Source organism: Sus scrofa, chromosome 2 (genome assembly GCF_054392235.1).
Source record: "Sus scrofa isolate SSC_HxYL_T2T_F1_AM1 chromosome 2, Sscrofa_HxYL_maternal_Yorkshire_Landrace_v2.0, whole genome shotgun sequence".
Taxonomy (NCBI): Eukaryota; Metazoa; Chordata; class Mammalia; order Artiodactyla; family Suidae; genus Sus; species Sus scrofa.
In genome coordinates this window covers 144,179,556-144,202,917 of record NC_139384.1, presented here as the reverse complement: position 1 = coordinate 144,202,917, position 23,362 = coordinate 144,179,556, and the positions used below count along the sequence as shown (strand labels likewise).

The 23,362-nt window shown below is 41.9% G+C and overlaps 1 protein-coding gene across 1 annotated transcript in view; it reads right to left on the bottom strand.

Moving 5' to 3' along the window:
- Positions 1 to 174: 174 nt before the first annotated feature.
- Positions 175 to 23,362, bottom strand: part of CDC42SE2 (CDC42 small effector 2) — a 45,304-nt gene continuing 22,116 nt past the window's right edge. The window contains exons 2-4 of the mRNA XM_005661625.4: positions 8,902 to 9,003; positions 3,531 to 3,646; positions 175 to 2,989 (exon numbers count right to left, since the gene is read on the bottom strand). Coding sequence (XP_005661682.1) covers positions 3,548 to 3,646; positions 8,902 to 9,003 — 201 coding nt within the window. The 3' untranslated portion in view covers positions 175 to 2,989; positions 3,531 to 3,547. The remainder of the gene's footprint in view (positions 2,990 to 3,530; positions 3,647 to 8,901; positions 9,004 to 23,362) is intronic.

Genomic DNA, 23,362 nt, shown 5'->3' with positions numbered 1-23,362 from the left:
CTGATGGGAACCACCGTCCTATTTTAGGAGTAGACTTTCAATTCGCATACACAGTCTATGATGATGGACATATTCTATAGTTGTTTAATATGACAGCATGATGGAGGGACAGAATTCTTAGTTTTATTTACTAAAGAAATTAAATATCTTCTTGAAAGAAAGGAACGACCCAACCAGGATTGAAAAACATTTATTGAATCAAAATCAATACTTTCTTTATTATCTACAAGCCAACACTGAACTCACTTTATTTAAGAATGAACACAATGTACAAAAAAAGTATGCTTATATTATAAAAATATGTCAATTTTATCTCCTGGGTGCTGAGCAGAAGTCATTTTAAACAAAATCAAGGCTAACTTGCGCTCTATAATAAAACTGCTATAATTTAATAACCAAAGTGAAAGCTCCTACATCTTTCAAGGCCCCACTGCTAGATGCTGCTGCACTGGAAATGCTGAACCCAGTCATCGTGGTTCCCATTCCCGCTCTACGCTCAGCGGCACCACTCCACGCCTAACTCAGGGAAAGCACCTCGGGCAAAGGACACAGAACGCATGTCATTGGTTAGCAGTTGTGAGCATGTATTTCAGCAAAGTATTAACAGTCAATCCTGTATTAGCTTCAATTTTCAAAATGAGACACATTGTTATGGGAAGCAAACGGCCTCCTGAGATTTAAAAACCCACACCTATCAATGTGGGGATGAAGACTCCCTAAGAATCTGTCTCTAGGGTTACTATCTTAGAATTAATGGTTGGTCGTCATCTTATTTTTTGAATCACTATTGGCACCTTCCTTGGCATATGGTCTTGCCTACAGTGTGGCTACTTGCACCTGTGAAGTCAGTGGTGGCTGCAGAACAGTTAGAGGCTAAAGAGTGCAGCCTTTGGCTCACCAGAGATAGGCTCCAGTGCTCACTGGGATATTTGGTCCTTGGAGAATCAGAAAAGCGAGCGATTGGAAAAAAACAAAATCACATCGTGAGTTGGGGAAAAGGGACCGTGGCTCCCTGTATCGTTCTAGGAGTTAACAAGTATAGAATCAAACCAGACTACACAACATCAGCACTGACAATGCCAAAAAAACCTGTCCCTTAAAGAACTTGCAGAATGGGACTGCCTGTTGTGGCTCAGCGGCAACGAACCCAACCAGGGTCAGTGAGGACACAGGTCTGACCCCTGGCCTCACTCAGTGGGTTAAGGAGCCGGCCTTGCCATGAGCTGTGGTGGAGGTCACAGGTGAGGCTCGGATCCCACACTGCTGTGGCATGGGCTGGTGGCTGCAGATCCAATTCAAGCCTTAGTTTGGAAACATCCATAAGCCATGGGTGCAGCCTTAAAAAGGCAAAAAAAATCAAAAACAACAGAACCCACGGACTTTCACACAGCAGTGTCCCTGGCAGGCCCCTGACTCTGGTTGGGCAGAGTGGCACACGGGGCTATCCCCGAATGCAGTAGCCACACAGTGAAGTAATGACATCAGATGAATTCAAGTTTCAAAGTTATTAACTGCACAATGCCTACTTTGATTACTAAGCATACACGTTTGTCCCTGACAGATTCTGCTGGGGATTGACACTATGAAGACTCAAAACTGCAGAAATAAGGACGGAGTAATCTAGTCCCCCCGGTACAGGTAAATTCCAAAGAACTGGGGGGGGGGGGTGCTTTCATATTTTGCCTATATAAACCTAATATTTATTCAGTTATCTCTTAAACAAGAACTCCTAAGGTGAAGAGAAAGGGATTGAAGAAGAGAAAATGATCCCTCTTTATGCAACTACCTAATTACAGCTTTCTAGGTCAGTTTTCCATGAGGCCCAGGTCCTGCATGAAGTACGAGTCTGACCAGATATAACTGTTAGGGCTGAAATGGACATAGGATTTACCGTTTTCATGAAAAAACATACTACTAACTGGCTTAGCACTACACCCTCAGGTGGAAGGAAAAGCATCTACAGAAGGACAATTGGTGAAATAATCATTTTGGAACCTGAGCCAAAGGTTTCTCACCAACACCTGAAGTCACCGAATAGGCAACAACACAGCCAGGTCAACTGTAGCTCTTGGCAACTTCCATTACGAAGAGGCCCAATGACTCTGGAGTCCACAGTTCGGAGTCCAGGCCAGAAGTTCAACAAACTGCTACTGGAAACAACTGGATACCATAATACTAAACATAAACAAGTGAAAACGAAATGAGTACACCAAGAAATGAGCCACTTCTAAGACCGTGATGCTCAGAGTCCGATCAGATGAGGGTATTACACACACTCAGATACACAACCACACACCTGTTCACAATCCCAGGTCCTCACTCTCAAATAAATACACTGAACATTTACAACAGAATGAATGCCTTATGAATGCAAGCTTTTCTGTTACTGTAATTCTAACTGAATAAAAATCACACTTCTAAAATAAGCTACAAGTTGCCTTTTTTGTGAAACTGATGTGACTTGGTGCCACAGCCCGCCTCTCTCTAATAGCAGCAGTATCAACAACCCATGGGAGCCAAGAAGTGTTCGTTCCTTTCCAGCATCCCACGGGTTCCCACACAAGCAACTTCATAAAGCATGCAGATATTTACTCTGCTGGAGTTTCAAATGAAGAGCAGTGATCACTGTGCTTATACCTTCCAAAATATACATAAACGGTGACAAATGAACATGTAATAGCACGTCTTTGCTTACCAACGAAATCATAAGGCAGAGGGGGTGGCGGTGGAAAGAGAAACGTTAAAAATGGGGAGAAAATGCAAAACAGTGCTAGTAGCATTCACAAAAAAGATCATGCTAAAATCAGATCCATATTGATAAAAATTAATAATTAAGCCACAATCCAAAGAACTCTGTCCATGAGTCCAAAGGCATGCACGCCAGCTGAAGGAAAAGCAGGATTCTTCTGACAACAGTTTCTTCAGAGCAGAACAGTAACTTGTCACTGGAGTAATCACAGCAGGGTGAACAGGGTGCCAGCACACAGTTCTTTTTTGTAATTGAAGAGGAAAGAAAAGCAATCACGACAAAAAAAAAAATTAAACAACAGTGGAAACAACACAGAAATTCACAATGACCTATAAAACCGAAAGGAAAATCCAAATTATTCTCATACCTTTTTCTAAGTTAGCTTTTTACTGAAAGGGGTATAATGACAGATTTAGCCATGATCGTGTTTAATATAAAATGACTACACATGGGATTTCCTGCAGTATCAATGCTCAATAATTTCACTCATGTTTAAAGGACACATAAGAAACATCTTGTCACCAGAATCTCAAAGGCTCCCACCACAAGAGGTCTCAAAGTACTTAAGTTTCTCATAAGCAAAAGAATAACCTGAAACTAATTATTCCAAAGGCAGTAACTTCCGATGACCATCGTGAAGCCAATTAGAATATTTCTGCCTTTTAAATAGTACATTTACAATTTTTTTTTTTTTTTTACAAATGAGAGCAAGATGTTTTTTAACCCTGAGGCTGAACTAAGCCTCTCTCGGGGAGGTTCCGGCCTGAGCTGAGGTACTCACCGGAGGAGGATCCGGGGCTATCCTGCCTTCGTGTCCACAAGCTGCATCTGCACATTGGCAGCCATGCCGCCCCCGTAGCCTCCTTTAGACTGCATCTGGTTCTGGATGGAGCTGACCTGAAACAGGACAAAAACAGAACCAAAGTCAGGGGCTGACTGCAACTAAGCAATTCTTGTCTAACATTGTGCCTGGGCTGCTTTTTCCAGAAGGGTATTTACTTTTTATAGGAAAAAAAATTTCTTTTATAGACTTACAAGTGTTCTCATTATAAGGAGAAATGGTGAGGCTATTGATGGAAGCATTTCTCTTTTTTTGGTACAACGCTACTTTCTCCACTTCCCAATTTCAAAAAACTGGGAAAGATCAATTCAATGTTCTGTTCCTCAGCCACCCTAATTTACAAACACCTCACACAGAGGATCACGCAATTACATGGATTAGAATCAGATAAAAAAAAAAACGATGGGAGCCCCCCGGTGGCTCAGCAGGTTAAGGATCTGGTGTTGTCATTGCATTGGCTTCAGCTGCTCCTGTGGCATGGGTTCGATCCCTGGCCATGGCTGAAAAAGAAAAACAAAAAAATAATTTGGAGCTGAAACAAATTCCCTGCCTCAAGTACCCAGGATGGCACTAAGAGCCTTTGCAACATAAGTAAATTCTCATTTAAAAAAAGCAGTAACAAATATGAATGAAATTAGACTAATGAAAGCTAATTTTTAAAAGTCCATGTGGTAAAATTTACAACTTTAATACAGTTTTGTCTAATTAAGCGAAAAATAGCTTAAGAACCCACAGACTTGGATTGTGGCCCAGACTGATTTATTACTGTTTTCACTCCGGGTGAACTATTCATCCTCTGTGAACATCAGGCTTCTTATCCATAAAACGGGTTAATGATGATACTCTCTCTTAACCACCTTACAGGGCTATTTTCTAAGAGATTGAGAGGCATATGAATGCTGGGGTATTCTGTGCTTTGGCTGCAACGAACTTACTTGCAAACTGTGAAGTGCACTTAGTGTATCATATCTTAGTTTATACTAATTAGAAGAATGTTGGAAGCAGAGAATAAGAGAATCAAGCTAGACGACAAAGGAGCAACGGGAAGTTGGAGGTGATGGTCTAATGGTCACGCGTCAGGGCACAGGTCTAATCACAGAGACTTCTGGAGATGAAAGGGGGTGGGAATATATCCACTCATTACTCAGCAAATACTTCTTGAGCGCTTCATGTCAGAAAAACCTGACATATGAGGTGTCCTTTCATTGGTGAGCTTGAGTCAATTTGTTAAAAGTAATAAGGCATGTCCAGGTTATTTTTGGAGTAAGACAGGCTTAAATATATTCTGATTGAAGAGAATAACAAAATATAAAATGTGTGGCTTATTTAGATCCAACATGGTTTAAGTTAGAATCTGTGACCGGCTCTTAGATGGGTAAATTTTCACTCATTTGCTGAAAAATTCATTTATATGGAACTCACTCCAGTGACAACACGTTACTGTACTGTCTATATTCACGTTACGCAAATAACTACTTAAGTAAGGGCATTAAAAAAAGAAGCTGGAGTTCCCATCGTGGCGCAGTGGTTAACAAATCCGACTAGGAACCATGAGGTTGCGGGTTCGGTCCCTGGCCTTGCTCAGTGGGTTAAGGACCCGGCGTTGCCGTGAGCTGTGGTGTAGGTTGCAGATGCGGCTCGGATCCCGCGTTGCTGTGGCTCTGGCGTAGGCCGGCGGCTACAGCTCGGATTAGACCCCTAGCTTGGGAACCTCCATATGCCGCAGGAGCGGCCCAAGAAATAGCAAAAAACACCAAAGAAAAAAAAAAAAAAGCAGCTAAAAATCTCCAGGCCTATGTAAACTTGTTCAGGTTGAGGGGCTATGACCAGAGGCTTGCAATTCACATTCATTTTCTGCTCCTTTCTAGTGACACTATGTTTTGATGATGAAAGGACTTCACCCTTGTAACAAGTAATTATCCACCTAATGTAACATACTAACTTTTATAGGTATTTTAGGCCTATTTAAAAAAAAAATCTTTATATTTTTACATGGCATTCATAATGCCATGCATGCCATGCAGCTTCTAAGAAAAATCTGTTTTCTTTCCAAAAATCAATTTTTCAATTTCAAATGAAAGGATTTGGATTTTATAGTAAGTAACCTGTCAGCAGAGGTGAAATGTATTATTTTGACTGTGGATACACATTATTTTAACATAATAAAGTTATATTAATAAAAGAGTCACAGGAACCTTTTCTAGCAAGAAGTCAGTGTGAAAGGCAGTCTTGGGAAGACAGTCTATTTAGGGGAAAAAAGAAACCAGTCATCTGACCAATCAGTAATGCATGTGGCCTGGCTGTTCCGTAGCATCAAGCCCTGTTCCTAATCCTGCTGTTCAGTTCCTATGACAAACTTAAGAGACACTATTCCTTTTTTTTTTTTTTTTCTCCATTTCTAGGGCTGCTCCCACAGCATATGGAGGTTCCCGATTAGGGGTCTAATCGGAGCTGTAGTTGCAGGCCTACGCCAGAGCCACAGCAACACGGGATCTGAGCCACGTCTGTGACCTGCACCACAACTCACAGCAACGCCGGATCCTCAACCCACTGAGCAAGCCCAGGGATCGAACCCGCAACCTCATGGTTCCTAGTCAGATTCGTTAACCACTGAGCCACGACAAGAACTCCAAGAGACACTATTTCTTCAGATAAACAGCCTATTTATGGTTTTGTCTCATTTGCATTATTATTGCATAGAAGTCTCATCGGATCAGGCTTATTATACAAGTTCAAACTACTAAAGATACTTCCAGGAAATAGGGATTGAATAATAGCTACCTTGCTAACAGAACTGCCTAAAGAAATCACTGCTCAGGGGTTTCCTGGTGGCTCAGTGGGTTAACATCCGGATTTGTCACTGCTGTGGCGCAGGTTCCATCCCTGGCCTGGTAACTTCCATATGCCTCGAGTGTAGCCAAAAAAATAAACCCCTCACTGCTGTATTAGGGTTGGGGACAACATATCACTGTAGAGACAACACTCTAAAAGGCAATGAGTACAAACAGCCTTTAGAAGATGCGTTTGGCTCTGAAGAGCTAAACCGCCTCAGAAGAAATTGGCTTCAGTAACCAAAGAGGGCAGCCTGCAGAACGCAACAGTTGAGGGCCTGTCCTGACGCTGCATTTTGATCGGCCCTGCAGGTACAGTCCTCAAGCTCCACCTAACTCTATGGCAAGAGAGTCATACACATCAATGACAGGCTTTTCACAGAGAGAGAGAATACCAGGCTGGAATCTTAAAGGAAATTCCAAAATGTGATAACTGTGATTTTAAAATGTAAGTACTACAAACTAAATACTTAATTTGTGCTATATAGTTAAATTCCACCCCACCCCCCTTTTTGGCCACCCTGCGGCATATGGAGTTCCCAGGCCAGGGATCAGATCTGAGCTGCAGTTGTGACCTACGCCTCAGCTGTGGCAATGACGGATCCTTAACCTGCTGGGCCGGGCTAGGGATCGAACCTGTGTCCCAGTGCTGCAGAGATGCCACCAATACTGTTCTGCCACAGTGGGAACTCCTAGAGTTAAAATTTTAAATAAAGAAGTGGGGAAGAAGATGTGTTGATGAGAAAGAAATTAAAACTCATCACACATAATAAATTTGAAACCATTCATTCTATTTCTACATATATCACAATGACCTTAACACTAACAAAACTTAAGAGGGTCCTGTTTGGTTTCTTCCCTCCACAGATCCAGGAAACAAAGCTACTGAATTGTATTTTTTTTTTTTTTTTTTTTGCCTTTTTGCTATTTCTTTGGGCCGCTCCCGCGGCATATGGAGGTTCCCAGGCTAGGGGTCTAATCGGAGCTGTAGCCACCGGCCTACACCAGAGCCACAGCAACGCGGGATCCGAGCCGCGTCTGCAACCTACACCACAGCTCACGGCAACGCCGGATCATTAACCCACTGAGCAAGGCCAGGGACCGAACCCGCAACCTCATGGTTCCTAGTCGGATTCGTTAACCACTGCGCCACGACGGGAACTCCAAAGCTACTGAATTGTATTTTAACAGAAACCTGACACCCCTTACACTTCCACAAAAGCACTCCAGTGTACTTTTCCTACACATTTAAAACAAACAAGCTGTTTCCTTTCCAGGAAGCTACAAATGTCATCCCTTTCCCTACCTAGTAACTGCAGTGACAAACTTGTTTGCTGTATCCAGGATACTCATCTACCTACTTTACAAGTCTCTGTTCTCTTGTCAAGTCTTTTGTTAATGCTGTCCAGTAAGCCACCATAATTGTGTGTTTATAGAAAGCCTTACTGACTCTCAGGTTCTAAACACTTGAGGGATCATTTAGACATATCTGTGTACTTTAGATTTGGGGGAAAGAGGCTCTGGATACATAGTGGCTTGCTTCATGGCAAAAATGAGGCCGAGCCCTGATAAAAACCCTGTACTGGTTTCTATTCTCCTGCTCTCTACTTTCTCAGATGAAAATTAAGAGTTCAGCTGAGTTAATCTAAAGTCTATTCTAAAATTTACTGAAACCTCTATAAAACCCAGCAAATATGTACAAATTCTTTTTTTTTTTTTTTTTTTTTAAGGGCTGCATCTGCAGCATATGGAGGTTCCCAGGCTAGGGATCTAATCGGAGCTACGGCTGCCAGCCTACACCACAGTCACAGCCATGCAGGATCCAAGCCACATCTGCAACCTACACCATAGCTCACAGCAACACCAGATCCTTAATCTGCTGAGTGAGGCCAGGGATTGAACCCGCAACCTCACGGTTCCTAGTCAGATTCATTTCTGCTGCGCCACAACGGGAACTCCCAAAATATGTACAAATTCTAATCCTCTGCTAAATGTATGAGAACTTATGTTACAGTAATAAATAAATCACAAACATTCTAGTATCAGGTAAAGGCTAACATTTTATAACGTAAGTGCAAGAAACATGTCTGCAAATGACAACTAAAGGCATTTGGAATAGAGATTAAATATCACTAAAAAACTGATCTCCAAGTGGCTTTCATGGGGGGCATGAGAATCAACAGGATATTAACTTCCTGTCTGAACTCAAATCCTTTAATAAACGTTTTAAAGTACTGATTCAGAGGAAAGGTAGCTACAAACAGCTTAGTACAAACAGAAAGAAACACATGGCTTCGCAAACCAGATAAGATTCATTTTTCCTTACTCATTTTCTCCTCTTTGATGCTCACACTAAGTATATATAGTCGCTGTCTATGATTCACTGCACCTAATGCAGTCATTAAGAACATGTAGCTGTCACACGGGGACACGTGACCACACCCTAAGGCCTCGTCTGCATGTCCCACCCACATACTTACCGAATTCATTCCGCTGAATAGGTCTCCTGACCCGACGTGAGCCGTGTGCACAAAGTTTGTGGGCTCTCCAATCATACTTCGGTCAATCCGCCGGCGCCTTTTCTAAAATATGAGGAATAACGTGTTGAGAAAATGATCTTGTTAACAAAAAACTTATTCTAATGGATTTCTATATTTCTATATTATTAAACAAATGACTTTATTTAATAATAAATTTACCCAGGACATAAAAAATACCTAAATCTTCGTATCACCATAGTCACTTCTTACGATGAGGTCCCGAAGAGAAATACATGCACAAAAAAATGACTGGTAAAGCAAAATAATGGGTTATTATTTAGAACTTAAAGTAGATTATTTGGTCGAACTTTGGCCACCCACAAATTTGTATAATAACCATTTAAATCTTATTTTTCAAAAAAGAGACAGAAGGGAGTTCCTGTCACGGCTCAGGGGAAATGAATCTGACTTGATCCCTGGCCTCGCTCAGCGGGTTAAGGATCTGGCGTTGCTGTGAGCTGTGGTGTAGGTCGAAGACGTGGCTCGGATCCCACGTTTCTGTGGCTGTGGTGTAGGCCGGTAGCTGTAGGTCCAATTTGACCTCTAGCCTGGGAACCTCCATATGCCTCGGGTGTGGCCCTAAAAAGACAAAAAAAAAAAAAAAAGAGAGAGAGAAAGAAAGAGATACAGAAGTTCCTGTTGTGGCTCAGCAGGTTAAGGCCCCGATGATGTCTCCATGAGGGTTCAGGTTTGATTTCTGGCTTCCCTCAGTGGGTTAAGAATCTGGTGTGGCTGTGGCTGTGGCATAGGCCTGCAGCTGCAGTTCTGGTTTGACCCCTGGCCTGGGAACTTCCATATGCTGCAGGTGCAGCCCTAAAAAGACAAAAAAATAAAAATAAAAATAGAAAAGTTAATCTGATCCTTAGACACTATGATTGAGGGGGGCCAGTGGCGGAGAGGCTCAGTGTCCTAATACCAGCTCTATGTCTCCCCATTTCCCTCCCCTTCAGTAGCATGCTTCTCCTGAAACTGCCATTTGCCTCAAAACTAAGTAAGGCAAGTTACGAGTTTCCTGGATTAGGTTAGGATGCCTTTTTTTGTTGTGTTTTTTTTTTTTTTTTCCTTTTTTTTTTTTTTTTTGTCTTTTTGTCTTGGGCCGCTCCTGTGGCATATGGAGGTTCCCAGGCTAGGGCTGCAATCGGAGCTGCAGCCTCCAGACTACATCAGAGCCACAGCAACGCAGTATCCGAGCCATGTCTACGGCCTACACCACAACTCACAGCAACACCAGATCCTTAACCCACGGAGCAAGGCCAGGGATCAAACCCGCAACCTCATGGTTCCTAGTTGGATTCATTAACCACTGCGCCACGATGGGAACTCCAGGTTAGGATGCCTTTGAACACAGTGTTTTTATGTCTCCATCTATGAAATGTTGCTCCTGATAAATCCTAAAAACTTATTCAAACCCAGGTGACAGCTCCTTAGGATTACAACATGGTTTTCTAGAAAGCCACAAAACCGGAGAGCTCAGACACTGCTTTCAGAAGCTAGCATATGCTTTCTGCTGTCCTAACAGTCCTTTAGCTTTTATTGCCACAGATCATAATTCCAAAAGAAGCATGTTGCTTTTCCTCTGAAGTATTTCTGTTCATTCTCAGAGTTCAGCAGTGACACTGGTCTATCTCCAAGCTTGCTGGCTTTCCCCTCCCGTGTTCTGAATGGCACGTGCAGTCCCCTCACGATCTGAACACAGGTTTTACTGTGTCCAGCCTGGAAAGGGTTTCTTCTGTTATTTCTCTGACATTGGTGCTCGCGTTCTTTTTTGCTATTTCTGGAGCTCCTGTTATGCAGCATCTGAACGTAAAGGGGGTGGGGGTGACGAGGGAGGGATGGTCTCTGTATGTGTGTAATCTTCCAGTGTCTTCTATTTTCATTATTTATTTTCTCTTTACGGTTTCACTGTATTATAAAATAACTTCACTTGATCCTCTTTGGGGGTCCACAAATGTTTTCTTACAGGCCAGAGAGTAAGAATTTTTTCTTTTTTTTGCCTTTTTGCCATTTCTTGGGTCACTCCTGGGACATATGGAGGTTCCCAAGCTAGGGGTCCATTCGGAGCTGTAGCCACCGGCCTCCGCCAGAGCCACAGCAATGCCAGAACCGAGCCGCATCTGCGACCTACACCACAGCTCACAGCAACCCCGGATCCTTAACCCACTGAGCAAGGCCAGGGATTGAACCTGCAACCTCATGGATCCTAGTTGGATTCGTTAACCACTGAGCCACGACGGGAACTCCAGAGAGTAAGAATTTTAAACCTGCAGGTCATACAGTCTCTGTCAAAGCTTTGACTCTACTCTGTCATCACAGTAGGGAGGCAACTACAGACAATAGGAGAATAGCTGTGATCCAGTAAACATTTATGCATATAAAAGGGTGGCAGGCTACATCATGGCTGCAAGTTCTAGTTTGCTGACCCCAGCTCTAGATCAGTAATTTTTTCAGTGGTAGATACATTATTACTTTGTCCAATTATGGTCATTTTTTGGAAGCTCTTTGCTCTGCAATCACATTACTGCAATACTTTTTAATCTGAGAAGCTGTATTACAAGTTTTCACATTTTCCTCTCAAAAATGCTTTGCTGCATGAATTATAATCCATAACACCAGGGAGTGAGTGAAACACTTGTTCCTTTACTTCCTCAAATTTAGTTGCTTCAAGAGCCTTTTTGAAGGGTTAAGAAACTCAGTCCATCCTTTGGGGCCCTGCTCTGGCGAGCTGTATACAAACTTCAGGTTAAAATGATGTCAGGAAGCCAAGGAAGGGTCTAGATCCTTTGTCTACATTCTTCAGTTTTCTATTTCTTAGCACAACGCGCTGACTTCCTGCACTGCTACGTAAGGAGCCTCACACAGATGCCCAGTTCCTAACCACAGGCTCGACACCCACGCCATCCTCTCGTGTGGGGGGCCAAGTGCCACCACCATGGGATAGTCTCTTCCACCCTGTTTCCCATTTCCCCCTAGATTCTGAGTGTGTCTATTTCTACCCACTCCATTCATACCATTTTCATCTGGGATGATACGGCTCAAGTCCCTACATGAGCCTTGAGAAGCAATGCTACCTTCCCTTTTCTGGGATTAAGGTAGGGAAAAGACAATGCCAACAGTAGGTTTGTGCCTGTTATCTTCTTGGTAAAACACTGTTATATTAAATTTGTCTTTTTAGAAACGTATGTGTTTTGGGTCCATCCAAATGTATCTTCAGCAGACACCTGGGTTGGACAAATTGTTGGGGCTTCTTCCCCAGGATGCCTCTTGACAGACAGGTAGAAAGGGAGGCTTTTGGGTTCCTGGTACATTCCAGACATGTAGAGCAAAGGGCAGAGGTCTACAGATGGACAGGGGTTATGTTCCATGGGCTCGTGGCATGTGCAGGGCTGCAGACTCTCCCCAAGGCCTTGTGTGACCAGCTTGCAGAGGCAAGAGCTTCTCAAGGACAGAGGGTGCTGCCTGGCTCAGCAACGGGCCCTCTCCAGCACATCTCAGTCAGTAAGATCTACTTCCAGGCCCCTGAAGTCCTGATCACCTCTGCCCTATGAACACACGGAAGCAACGTCTAACAGTTCTGAATCTGCATCATTTCCTCCGGAAGGGTGTGTTTGGGACTTGGCAGAAGGCTACTCTTGGCCCACAAATCTACATTAAGTGATTTGTTCTAACAGGTGAATTCCTGCAGGAAGATGTTGGGAGAAAAGAATCACCATGGTGCACTCAGCCCACCACCCATCTCACCCAGAGATGTTTCTTCAAAGACGAATGAATAGATGTGCTTGCAGAATGAGAGGCTTCTGAAAGAGGGGTATTAATACACACTCATAAATAATAATACAGCCAACATCCTGCATAATAAGGGACGGAGGATGTTCAAAATGAGAAAACTGAAGGACAGGAAGACATAACTTTCTTCTATCGCACCAGTTACGTTAGGTAACTAATTCATAATCTGAAAATGACTCCTTTTCAACTTGACCTTAACTCATTTGGGAAGCAGACTTTTCCTTTAGTCCTGGAAAGGTTCTTCATGCCATCTACTCTGACCTTGATTTTAGAGGATAAAAGTGCAGGTTTTCTCTTCTTCCTTTATTAAGGTTAGAAGGAACCTCACTTTTAAAGCAGGAGAAAGACATGATCACAATGGCTTTAAAAGGCTACTCCGGGGAGTTCCCGTTGTGGTGCAGCAGAAAGGAATCTGACTAGTATCCATGAGGATGCCCCCTGGCCTTGCTGTGAGCTGTGGTCTAGGTCACAGACGCAGCTTGGATCCCACATGGCTGCGACGTAGGCTGGCAGCTGTAGCTCCAATTTGTTTCCCTAGCCTGGGAACTTCCATATGCTGTGGGTGCAGCCCTTAAAAAAATAAATAAATAAATAAAAGGCTACTCCATGACTGCTTCAGCTGGAAAGCAGATTGGAGAAGGCTAGAAGAAAAGTTGTTGTAGGAGTTCCCATGGTAGTTTAGCTGTAACGAACCCAACTAGTATCCATGAGGACGGAAGTCTGATCCCTGGCCTCGCTCAATGGGTTAAGGACCTGGCACTGCCGTGAGCTGTGGTGTAGGGCACAGATGTGGCTTGGATCTGGCATTGCTGTGGCGGTGGCATAGGATAGCAGCTGCAGCTCCCGGTCAATCCCTAGCCTGGGAACTTCCATATGCTATGGGTGTGGCCCTAAAAAGACAAAAAAAAAAGTTGCTGTAGTAATGCTGATGAAAGGAAATTACTTGAATTCAACTAACAGCAGCAGAAGTGGAAAGGGTATAGATTCAAGCTGTGTTCAGTGGGTAAAATCAAAAGTACTTGGTTGTTGACTGGATTGGAGAATTGAAAGAGAAATGTCAAGATGCACAGATTTCAGGTCTGAGTAGAGAGCACATGATTCACTGGGTTAGACAATACTGGAAGAGGGCCAGTCTTTAGGAAGGAGACGGAAGATTAAGAACACAATCTGAGATATCTCTAAGACATTCAAGTGAGATGAGGTTTTCAAGAAGGCAAGTTGAATACATGGATACAGAATTCTGAAAAGAGCTAAACTAGAGATAGGAAATTAAGAGACACCAGAATAAAGCTGTGCAGGTTAATGAGACCCCCTAGGAACACAAGGGTACAAAGGAACTCTTCAGTTTGGGTGGAGGAATAGAAGCCATTAAAGGAGGCCATGAAAGAACAGCTTAAAAGTGAGAAGCAAAGTCAGGCATAACTGCTTCACAATGTTAAGGATTAGGCAACACTGAAAACTGGTGGGAGCCCAGCTGAAGAGAAACCTCTTTCCTGGATTCGGCAACATGAAGTGACCGTGGTGAGCGCTGTGCCAGGGCTGAGATGGGCTCAGGACATCAGGGGGATGGAGGAACCAGGAAGAGGGGAAATGGAGAACAGAGACAGCTGTGGCTCAGGGGAAAAGAAGAAGCGAGGTCAGACTGAATTGTTTCCCCTTTAGGAAAAGAAAGACTGGATGATGCTTCATTACTGATGAGAAAGAACAGAAAAAAAGAGATGGAAGATAAAAATAAAGGATTATCAACAGTATAAGGTTCCAGAGAAGGTAGGAAGGATGGGATCCAGATATAGGCTGAGGTTCTTTAGACTTCTGTTTTAACTTTCTTAATCAAAAACCTTGATTCTAAGTATAATTACATTTCTGGGAGGCTGAGCGCACAAAAGTTCCCAGACCAGGGATGGAACCTGGGCCACTGCAGTAACCCGAGCCAAAACAGTGACAACACCAAGTCCTTAACTACCAGGCCACCAGGGAACTCCTAAATATTTTAAAATGCAAAAATGTAGTAGTCTTCAGGCATATGCAGACATTTAAAGAATAGCCCACTTTTTTGGGTGCAGTATTGAGAGTACAGGTTAGAGACGATATAAACTGTGGGCAAACAAGGGGAATTCCAGAGTCTGGCCTCTGCAAAGAAAAACAGGAAACGGCGTACTCCGCTCTGGTACGTATGAACTGCTGTCAGTAGCAGAGTCACGGTTTTTCCTGGAAACATGCTTTATTCTTCTTTATAGGGAACTTTACTAAAACTGTCAACCATCTGAGTAATTCTTGCTACCCTTAAAATATTAACTATTATTCTGTGTAAGGTCAAGGACCAGAGGTACACAAAAATGAGTAGTTTTATTATACGGTGAAGGGAAATAAAAGGTCTCTTCCCATTAAATGTATGTCAGTTATGCCTCATTAAAGCTGTGAAATCTTACAGAGATCCATATTACCAATTTTTTCAATGAAATGTGATGTCCTGAATTTGCTTTTAATTTCCCAGTGGTGGGGTAGGGGTTACTAAGTCAAGCAAGAGGGGCCTCCCATCAAGACCTACGGAGCCTGAGTATGACATACACGGGCGAGGTGGGGGGTGGTCTCTTCTTTTCCTAAATAACATTTAAAAAATAAGTTTTAAAAAAGATATGCTCATTTAGTTTCCTCCGAGTCTTACACCTTTACAGAAAAACTTATGCACTATGTATTGGTAAAAATGGTGTGACACAAATATGAATAATAAACACTTACTTTCATGTCTGATTTCCATCAGAACTTAATCTTGTCCTCATTCTTTCTGATGCCTTACACTTCTAAAATCATGCCCTACCCACCTCCTGTTTTCCTCCCCAAACTAAAGATACACGTTAGGCTTTTCAAAAATACAGTGCAGAGCTACCGCATTAACTAAGACTGTACAGGGAACTCCTAAATATTAAACTCCACCTAGTTTAACACTGTTATTCCCACGCACCATTTATACCCTCGTATCACATAAAAATTATGAGGCAAACATGTATGAATGCGAAGTTTAGAGAAAGGATTATCCTGAGATTATTCTTCCGAACGATACCTCTTTTCTCTGGTTTCCTGCTCATCTGGCTACTGCCTCCATCCCTCTGCTTCTGGGAATCTTCTCCAGGATATCCTAGGTCCCCCCTTTCTTTCCTCTCCCCTGTCTTCACCGTATTAACTAACTCTACACTGATGACTAGCAAGTCTATTTTTTCTGGGCATCACACTATACACATGACTGCTTACTGGACACGTCCACAGGAATGTCCAGAGGATACTCAAATACGCCGGGTCCACGACCGAACACAGAATCTTATTTCCGTAACCTACTCTTCGTCTTCCTTCCCCATTCGGTGAACAATACTTCTAACCAGTACTTCAAGCCAGACCTGAGGGCTATTCCTCACACCACCGGAGCAGCACGTCCTGTGGATTCTACCCCCCTCTGCTCTCTCCATCCCCATGTCCCCGCCACAGCCTTAATTCCACCCCTACTCCAACATCACTGCAGCAGCCTCCTAACTTACTGCTTTGAGCTTTCCAACCTTCTCTACCTTCTCAATATTCTTTACCCTGTCTCTAGACATAGCTTTCTCAAGTACAAAACTGACCTCAGTCACCACTGTAAAGTCAATCAATAGCTTTCCAAAACTGGCAGGCTGAATTCAAAACTCTGCAGCCTACGAAGTTACTGTTTCTCACTCCAGCCTCGTCTTTTACTACTTCCTTTCATTCTAAGCTTTCATCTGCTACTTGAAATTCCCTCAATGTGCTGTGCTCTCTCACGTCTCCGTCCTCTATCTGGAAGGATCCTTCCCACTGCGCCTTAATTCGGGCCTCACTTCTTTATACCCTCTGCTCTGAGGTCACATGCTCCTCCTCTCTGTTCCCAGAGCACCTTGTGTTCACCTCCACCCAACTGTCCACTGATGGCACATGTGCTCCTACAAGGAGACGGCCCATCAAAGGGGCCTGCGGGCCAGCACCACACAAAGCACAAAGCAATTCATCAACACTTGCTTTTTGCATACATTTATGAATACCTAAACATCGCAATCACATGGTTTTTAAGGCTTAATTTTTAAAACATTTTTGTAGCAATATAAACATTCCGCCTCCCTCACATTTCTACCATCTTGATCAAGGACAGCTTCTAGAAAAACAGTGATTACTTAGTGTCGCTGAAAAGGCGACGCTTCCTCCAAGACTATTCTCTAGGCAGCTTTCTGTACAAACACACGCCACTGAGGAGCAATTTAAGGCCAGGTCCCAGAGGTTAACAGGAGTCCTAAGGTAGGAGCAGTCTCAGATCCTTCTAGAAATGGACACTGATATGAAGAGAGAATGAAAGGGCCTGCCATTGGCGGCAGTGAAAAGGCTGATGCTTTCAGGATATAAGACTGCGATCACTTACGCCAATGTGGCCTAAGGATTTGAAAGGCTGAAAGAGGAAGATAAGCTACTGACGTAACTTTGCGACCTGCAGAGAGAAGGCAGAAGTGAATCCCCTACCTGTGAACATATCAAATAAGCCCATGATTCCCAGATTGCGTAGAGCAACCAGCAAATATCCAGGAGCCCACAAGACACTTTCAGTTTGAGGAAACACAATGATTCTCAACCGTGTGACCTTCTAACTCAAGGCAATTCAAAATTTCGATCTTAAAAGCACACACTCTTTGCAGCAACACAGCTCTTTCCAAAGCACATTTTTCAGTGGCTGCAGAGTAAACTGCCCAGGTATTGCGCAAAGGTCAGTATGGAACTGGAGAAGAGACTGGGGTGTTCAGTCTGACCCCACAGTTGGAGGAGCTGTGTGATGCCCAACAGGCGAAAGCATCCCTTAAATAATCACGGTTATTTGGGAATTAAATAAAATTTTATTTTTTCTATGTATGTATATTATCTTTCTTTCTTTCTTTCTTTTTTTTTTTTTTTGTCTCTTTAGAGCTGTACCCTCGGCATATGGAAGTTCCCAGGCTAAGGGTTGAATCAGAGCTGCAGCTGCCAACCTACACCACCACGACAGCTCACGGCAACACTTAACCCACTGAGTGAGGCTAGGGATTGAACCCGTGTCCTCATGGATACTAGTCAGATTCTTTACTGCTGAGCCATGACAGGAACTCCCTGTATATTATTTTTTCAAATGGTGACTTGGCTTTTAGAACATAAACACTGACTTATTTAGACCAAACTAGTTAATAAATAAGTCTGTAAAGTATTTCTTGTGGCCTTAGGAACACCATGAAAAAATTACTGAAGGGTTAAGAAAAACAAAAACAAGTTTGGGGAGCCTCTGAAATAAACTAAAGTTAATTTTTTGAACTACTGACAGTGTGACTAGGCACTGGGTATTTCTAAAACAAACTAGTTTTTTTCCCTATGGTGCCAGTAACAGTGGTTCCCTAAGTAGATGAGCTGCTTTCAAACTGCCTATTATCCATCCAGTTCATATGACAGGGAAGAAAATGACTTAACGCGCTATAATAATATAAAAATGGATTTTTCCTAGTGGGTCTTCACTTAAACAAAAAATGAAAACGGAAGTCAGGGTAGTCATGTCAGCAAGCTACAGGCAATGCCTTCACCAGAACCCCTGGCCATCTGGCACTGCCTTTTCATTCCTTAAGACCCGGCTCAAGCTTCACCTCCTGAACTGAGGCTGCTGAGCAGTCCTTGGTCTAAGCATTCGGAGCACGAGGATCCTTATGTCAATTGTAACACCTGAAATACTGTGTTGTCGTGTACCTGCTTACAGTCCGATTTTCCTCCCATGCTAAGGGTTCTTCTATGACCACAGCTGTGTCTGACACATTGGACAATAAAAGGCTGCTGAATGAATAAAAGGATTTTAAAGAAACAATGACAGCTCAGTTCTCTAGAAACTGTTTGTGTTATCCAGTAGTATGACCAAATACTTCTCAAGGACCTATTACATACGGAAGATGGAAAAAACGTGATGCCAATTATTTTATATTTATGCACAAAAAGTTATTTATGTGTTTTGTTTTTTCTGCTTCAAAGTAATGCTATCTGCCACAGAGTATTTCAGTTGTCATCGCTGTTCCCTAGCGTTTATACTGGATGACACCTCGAAAGCAAACTTTACATCAAGATCACTGCGGGTGAGGAGGTGCTGTTTGAACACAGGCCGCTGACCTTTCTTTGCAAAATTTCAGATCCACCAGGTTTAAAGCAGGTCTAGGAATGCACATGGCTAACGGAGGTGATACTGATCGCTCAGTGGATTACAAACATTGGCTCTGAAGATTTAGAGGTGAGCATTTTAAAACAATTTGTAATTCTTAAGAGTCTTACTACATAGGCGTATTGTCAAGCACTTTATTGTTGCTGTTCTTGCCCCCGCCCCCAGCCACAGCATTGGGAAATTCCCAGGCCAGGGATGGAACCTGTGCCACAACGGTAACCAGAGCCAAAGCAGCGACAACACCAGATCCTTAACCTGCAGAGCCACCACGGAACTCCTCTAAGTAATTTAGATACAGGAATTCATGTGATAATATTTCAAAAAGAAGTATGTGATGTTTTAATATTCCCTTCAAATCTGAGAGCCTCTGGCAATCGCTGACTTGGGATCTCTAGACCATTGCTCAAGTCCCTACCTTATATTCACACTTGTTAACCGCTTGCAATCCCTGAATAATATTTTACAATTTGTGCGTGTGTTTTTAAATTATATGGAGAGACATCAGGCTGAACAGTTATCATTAAAAACAACCTCTGTAACGACCAAGCCACCAAAGAATGTTTTTTCAATCAATAGTTTTTCATCAAAAAGAGGAGGCCATTCACTGTAGCCAACAAAGAAACAGTTCTTAACGAGCTATCACCCCAGGGCTCAGTGTACAGGGAGCAGTCAGGCATGCCCATATATCTCGGTCTTTCCCTGCAAGAGGCCTATGTGCACACTTGAAAAGCTGTTACCTGAGGCTCAAGCTTCTAATTTGGCACACATACAGAGAAAGAAGAAGACAGTGCCCAGAGTAAGATACTGTACCACCTCCACATTTTCCCTCTGCCTGTTCCAGGTCACCCCGTGTCTTCCTGGAACGAGCTCACACATACATGTGGTGCACTGCTTTTACAGATGCCTCCCAGAGCACAGAGCTTTTGATGGCCTGGCTTTGACAGCCAGCAGAGCGTGAGGTCACATGTCCCAAACCATGGGAAAAAAAACCAATCAACTAGTTCTTAATTAGCTCTCACTCTCATGGTTCAGTGCAGAGGGAAGAGACAGAAAACACTTAGCTCCCAATCTTTCTCTGAGAGGAGTCTACCTGCATAGTTTCAGAGATGCTGCCTGCGTCTAGGTGCTGACTGAGATCCTCCCCTTTGGGACACTGAAAGGCTTTGGCACATGCTCAATGGCAAAGAAGGTAGCTCTGGACAATCACAAGGCTGAGAGACAACCAAGAACCTGGACCAGGCTGAATAATAAGGTTCAACTGCTACATGTGACCAATACATCACACCTGGGAGAGGTGGCTATTTTATACAATGAAAAGAAACCAACACTGGGACTACAGGAAAAGGAAGACATAGAGGAACATACTCCAAACAAAATAACAAACAAAACTCCAAAAAGAGACTCTAATAAAATGGAGGTTAGTGATTCATTCAACTGATAAAAGAGTTCAAAATTAAGGCCATAAATATCTGAGGTCAGAGGACAACACATGAAGAAAGTAAGAATTTCAACAGTGAAGTAGAAAATATAAATAAAATAGAGAATTTCAAAAGTAAGAATAAAACCTATAAATAAGTACCAAAAAGAAGTAATACAGAGCTGAAGATCACAATTACTAAACTGAAAAATGCAACAGAGGGGTTCCACAAAAAACTAACTTGTGTAGAACAAAGGGCAGTGGAATGTATCCAATCAAAGGAGGCAAAGAAATAATGAAAAAGAGTGAAGATAGCTTTAAAGGACTTAAGAGACAATATTAAGCAGACCAATGTTCACATTATAGTGGCACCACAAGACAGAGAGACCAGAGCAGAAAGCTTATCTGAAAAAACACTGGCTGAAAAATTCCCAACCTTAGTCAAAGAGACAGATATCCCGATGCAGGAAGTCAAGAGTATCCAAATGAAATGAATACAAAGAGCTGCACACTGAGACACAGTATAATTAAATTGTCAAAGATCAAAGACAGAAAACCCACAACAATTTGTTACATACAATCTGTTACATAAAACCTAACCTCCCCCATCTCCTTACCCCCTCAAAGACTCCTTACCCCCTCAGATTTTGAGGCAGAAACATTACAGAAAGAAAGGAGTGGGAAGATATATTCTAGGGGCTAAAAGAAAAAAACCCTGTCACCCAAGAACACTCTACCAGCAAAGCTGTCATTCAGAAGTGGAAGAGAGAGAAAGTTTTCCAGACAAGCAAAAACTGTAGAAATTCATCACTAGACCAGCCAAAAGAAACATTTCATGTTCAGTTCTCAAGCTGAAATGTAAGGATGATAATTAGTAACAGGAAAGCATATAAATGTATAAATTTCACTCTTAAAGGTAAATATATAATTAAATGGTGGTGAGGAAACCAAGAGCTTTATACTTATAAACCTAATATAAATATTAAAAGATTAAAAGATTAAATTAGTAAAAATAACAACTACAATAATTTTTTAATAGTTATGAAAAAGATATAAAGATATAAATTTTAACATTAAAAACTTAAAATGTGGAGTTCCCACTGTGGCTCACAGCAACAAACCCGACTAGTATCCGTGAGGATGTGGATCCGATCCCAGGCCTCGCTGAGTGGGTTAAGGATTCAGCATTGCCATGAGCTATGTGGTGTAGGTCACAGATGCTGCTCAAATCTGGCACTGCTATGGCTGTGGTGTAGGCCAGAAGCTGCAGCTCCAATTTGACCCCTAGGCTGGCAACTTCCATATGCCTCGGGTGTGGCCCTGAAAAGGCCAAAAAAAAAAAATCATAAAATGTTGTAGAATAAAAATATAATACTTTAGGATGCCTTCAAAAGTTGTCACCAACTTAAAACAGACTATTAAAAGGTCTTTCTATAAACCTCACGGTAACCACAAAGGAAAAACCGTTAACAGACACACAAAAAAATAGAAAGGAATCTAAGCATACTACTATAGAAACTTGTCAAATCACAAAGAGAAGAACAAAGGAAAAAAGGAGTTATAAAACGTCCATCAAATAACAAAATGATAATAGTAATTTCATGCCTTATTAGTAATTACTCTAAATGTAAATGAACTAAATCCCCCAGTCAAAAGACATGTAATAGCTGAATAAATCAGAAACAACAAGACTCAACCATATGCTAACTATAAGAGCATTTCAACTTTAAGCACAAACTTTGATGTTAAAATTTATATCTTTGTACCTTTCATAACTATTAAAAAATTACTGTAGTTGTGGTTATTTTTACTAATTTAACCTTTTAATATTTATATTGGGTTTATAAGTATAAATCTCTTGGTTTTCTTACCACCATTTAATTATATATTTACCTTTAAGAGTGAGATTTATACATTTATATGCTTTCCTGTTACTCAGGAAAATAACAAGTGAAGGGACGTAAGAAAATATTCTGTGCAAATGAAAACTAAAAGAAAGCAGGGGTAGCTATGTTTACAACAAACAAAACAGACAAGACTGTACTGAGACAAATGTCATTATAAAAGGGTCAATCCAATAAAAGGATACAATTCTTGTAAACATTTATGTGCCCAACATAGAAGCACCTAAATATATATGAAGCAAGTTAATGAACAAACCGTAAGGGAGAAACAGACAGCAATACAATAGTAGTAGGGGACTATAATTACCCACATTCAAAATAGATGGGAATATTCTGGCAGAAAACCGATAGGGAAATACTGGGTTTAAATGACACTTTCAGCTCAGATGGATTTCACAGACATTAACAGACACTTCATACAACAGCAGCATGATACAGATTCTCCTCAAGCACACATGAAACATTTTCCAGGACAGATCACATGTTAAGCCACAGATTAAGTCTTAATAAATTTTAAAACACTGAGGTCCTATCAAACATCTTTTCTGACTACAATGGTATGAAATGAGAAATCAATTACAAGGAAAAAAGTGGAAAATTCACAAATACGTGGAAATTAAACAACATGATACTGAGTAACCAACAGGTCACATTAGAAATTAAAATGGAAATCAAAAAACATTGAGACATAAAAATGGATATATTACACACCAAACTTATGGCATGCTTCAAAAGCAGTACTAAGAAGAAAGTTCAAAAAAATAAACACATACATTAACAAAAAAAGAAAGAGCTCAAAGAACATAACTTTCTAACTCAAGGAATGAGAAAAAGAACAAACTAAGTTCAAAGTTAGTAGAAGAAAATAACAAAGATCAGAGTGGAAATAAATGAAAAAGAAACTAAAAAGACCACAGAAAAGTCCAACAGAACAATAAAGAGCCTTTTTTTTGGGGGGGGGGTGGCCCATGGCACATAGAAGTTCTGGGTCAGAGGTCAAACCTGCAATATTGGCCTTAGTTCAGTGATCTGGAACTGAACTCACAGTATCTCCAAAGTATGCCTAAGTCCATGGCTAATATT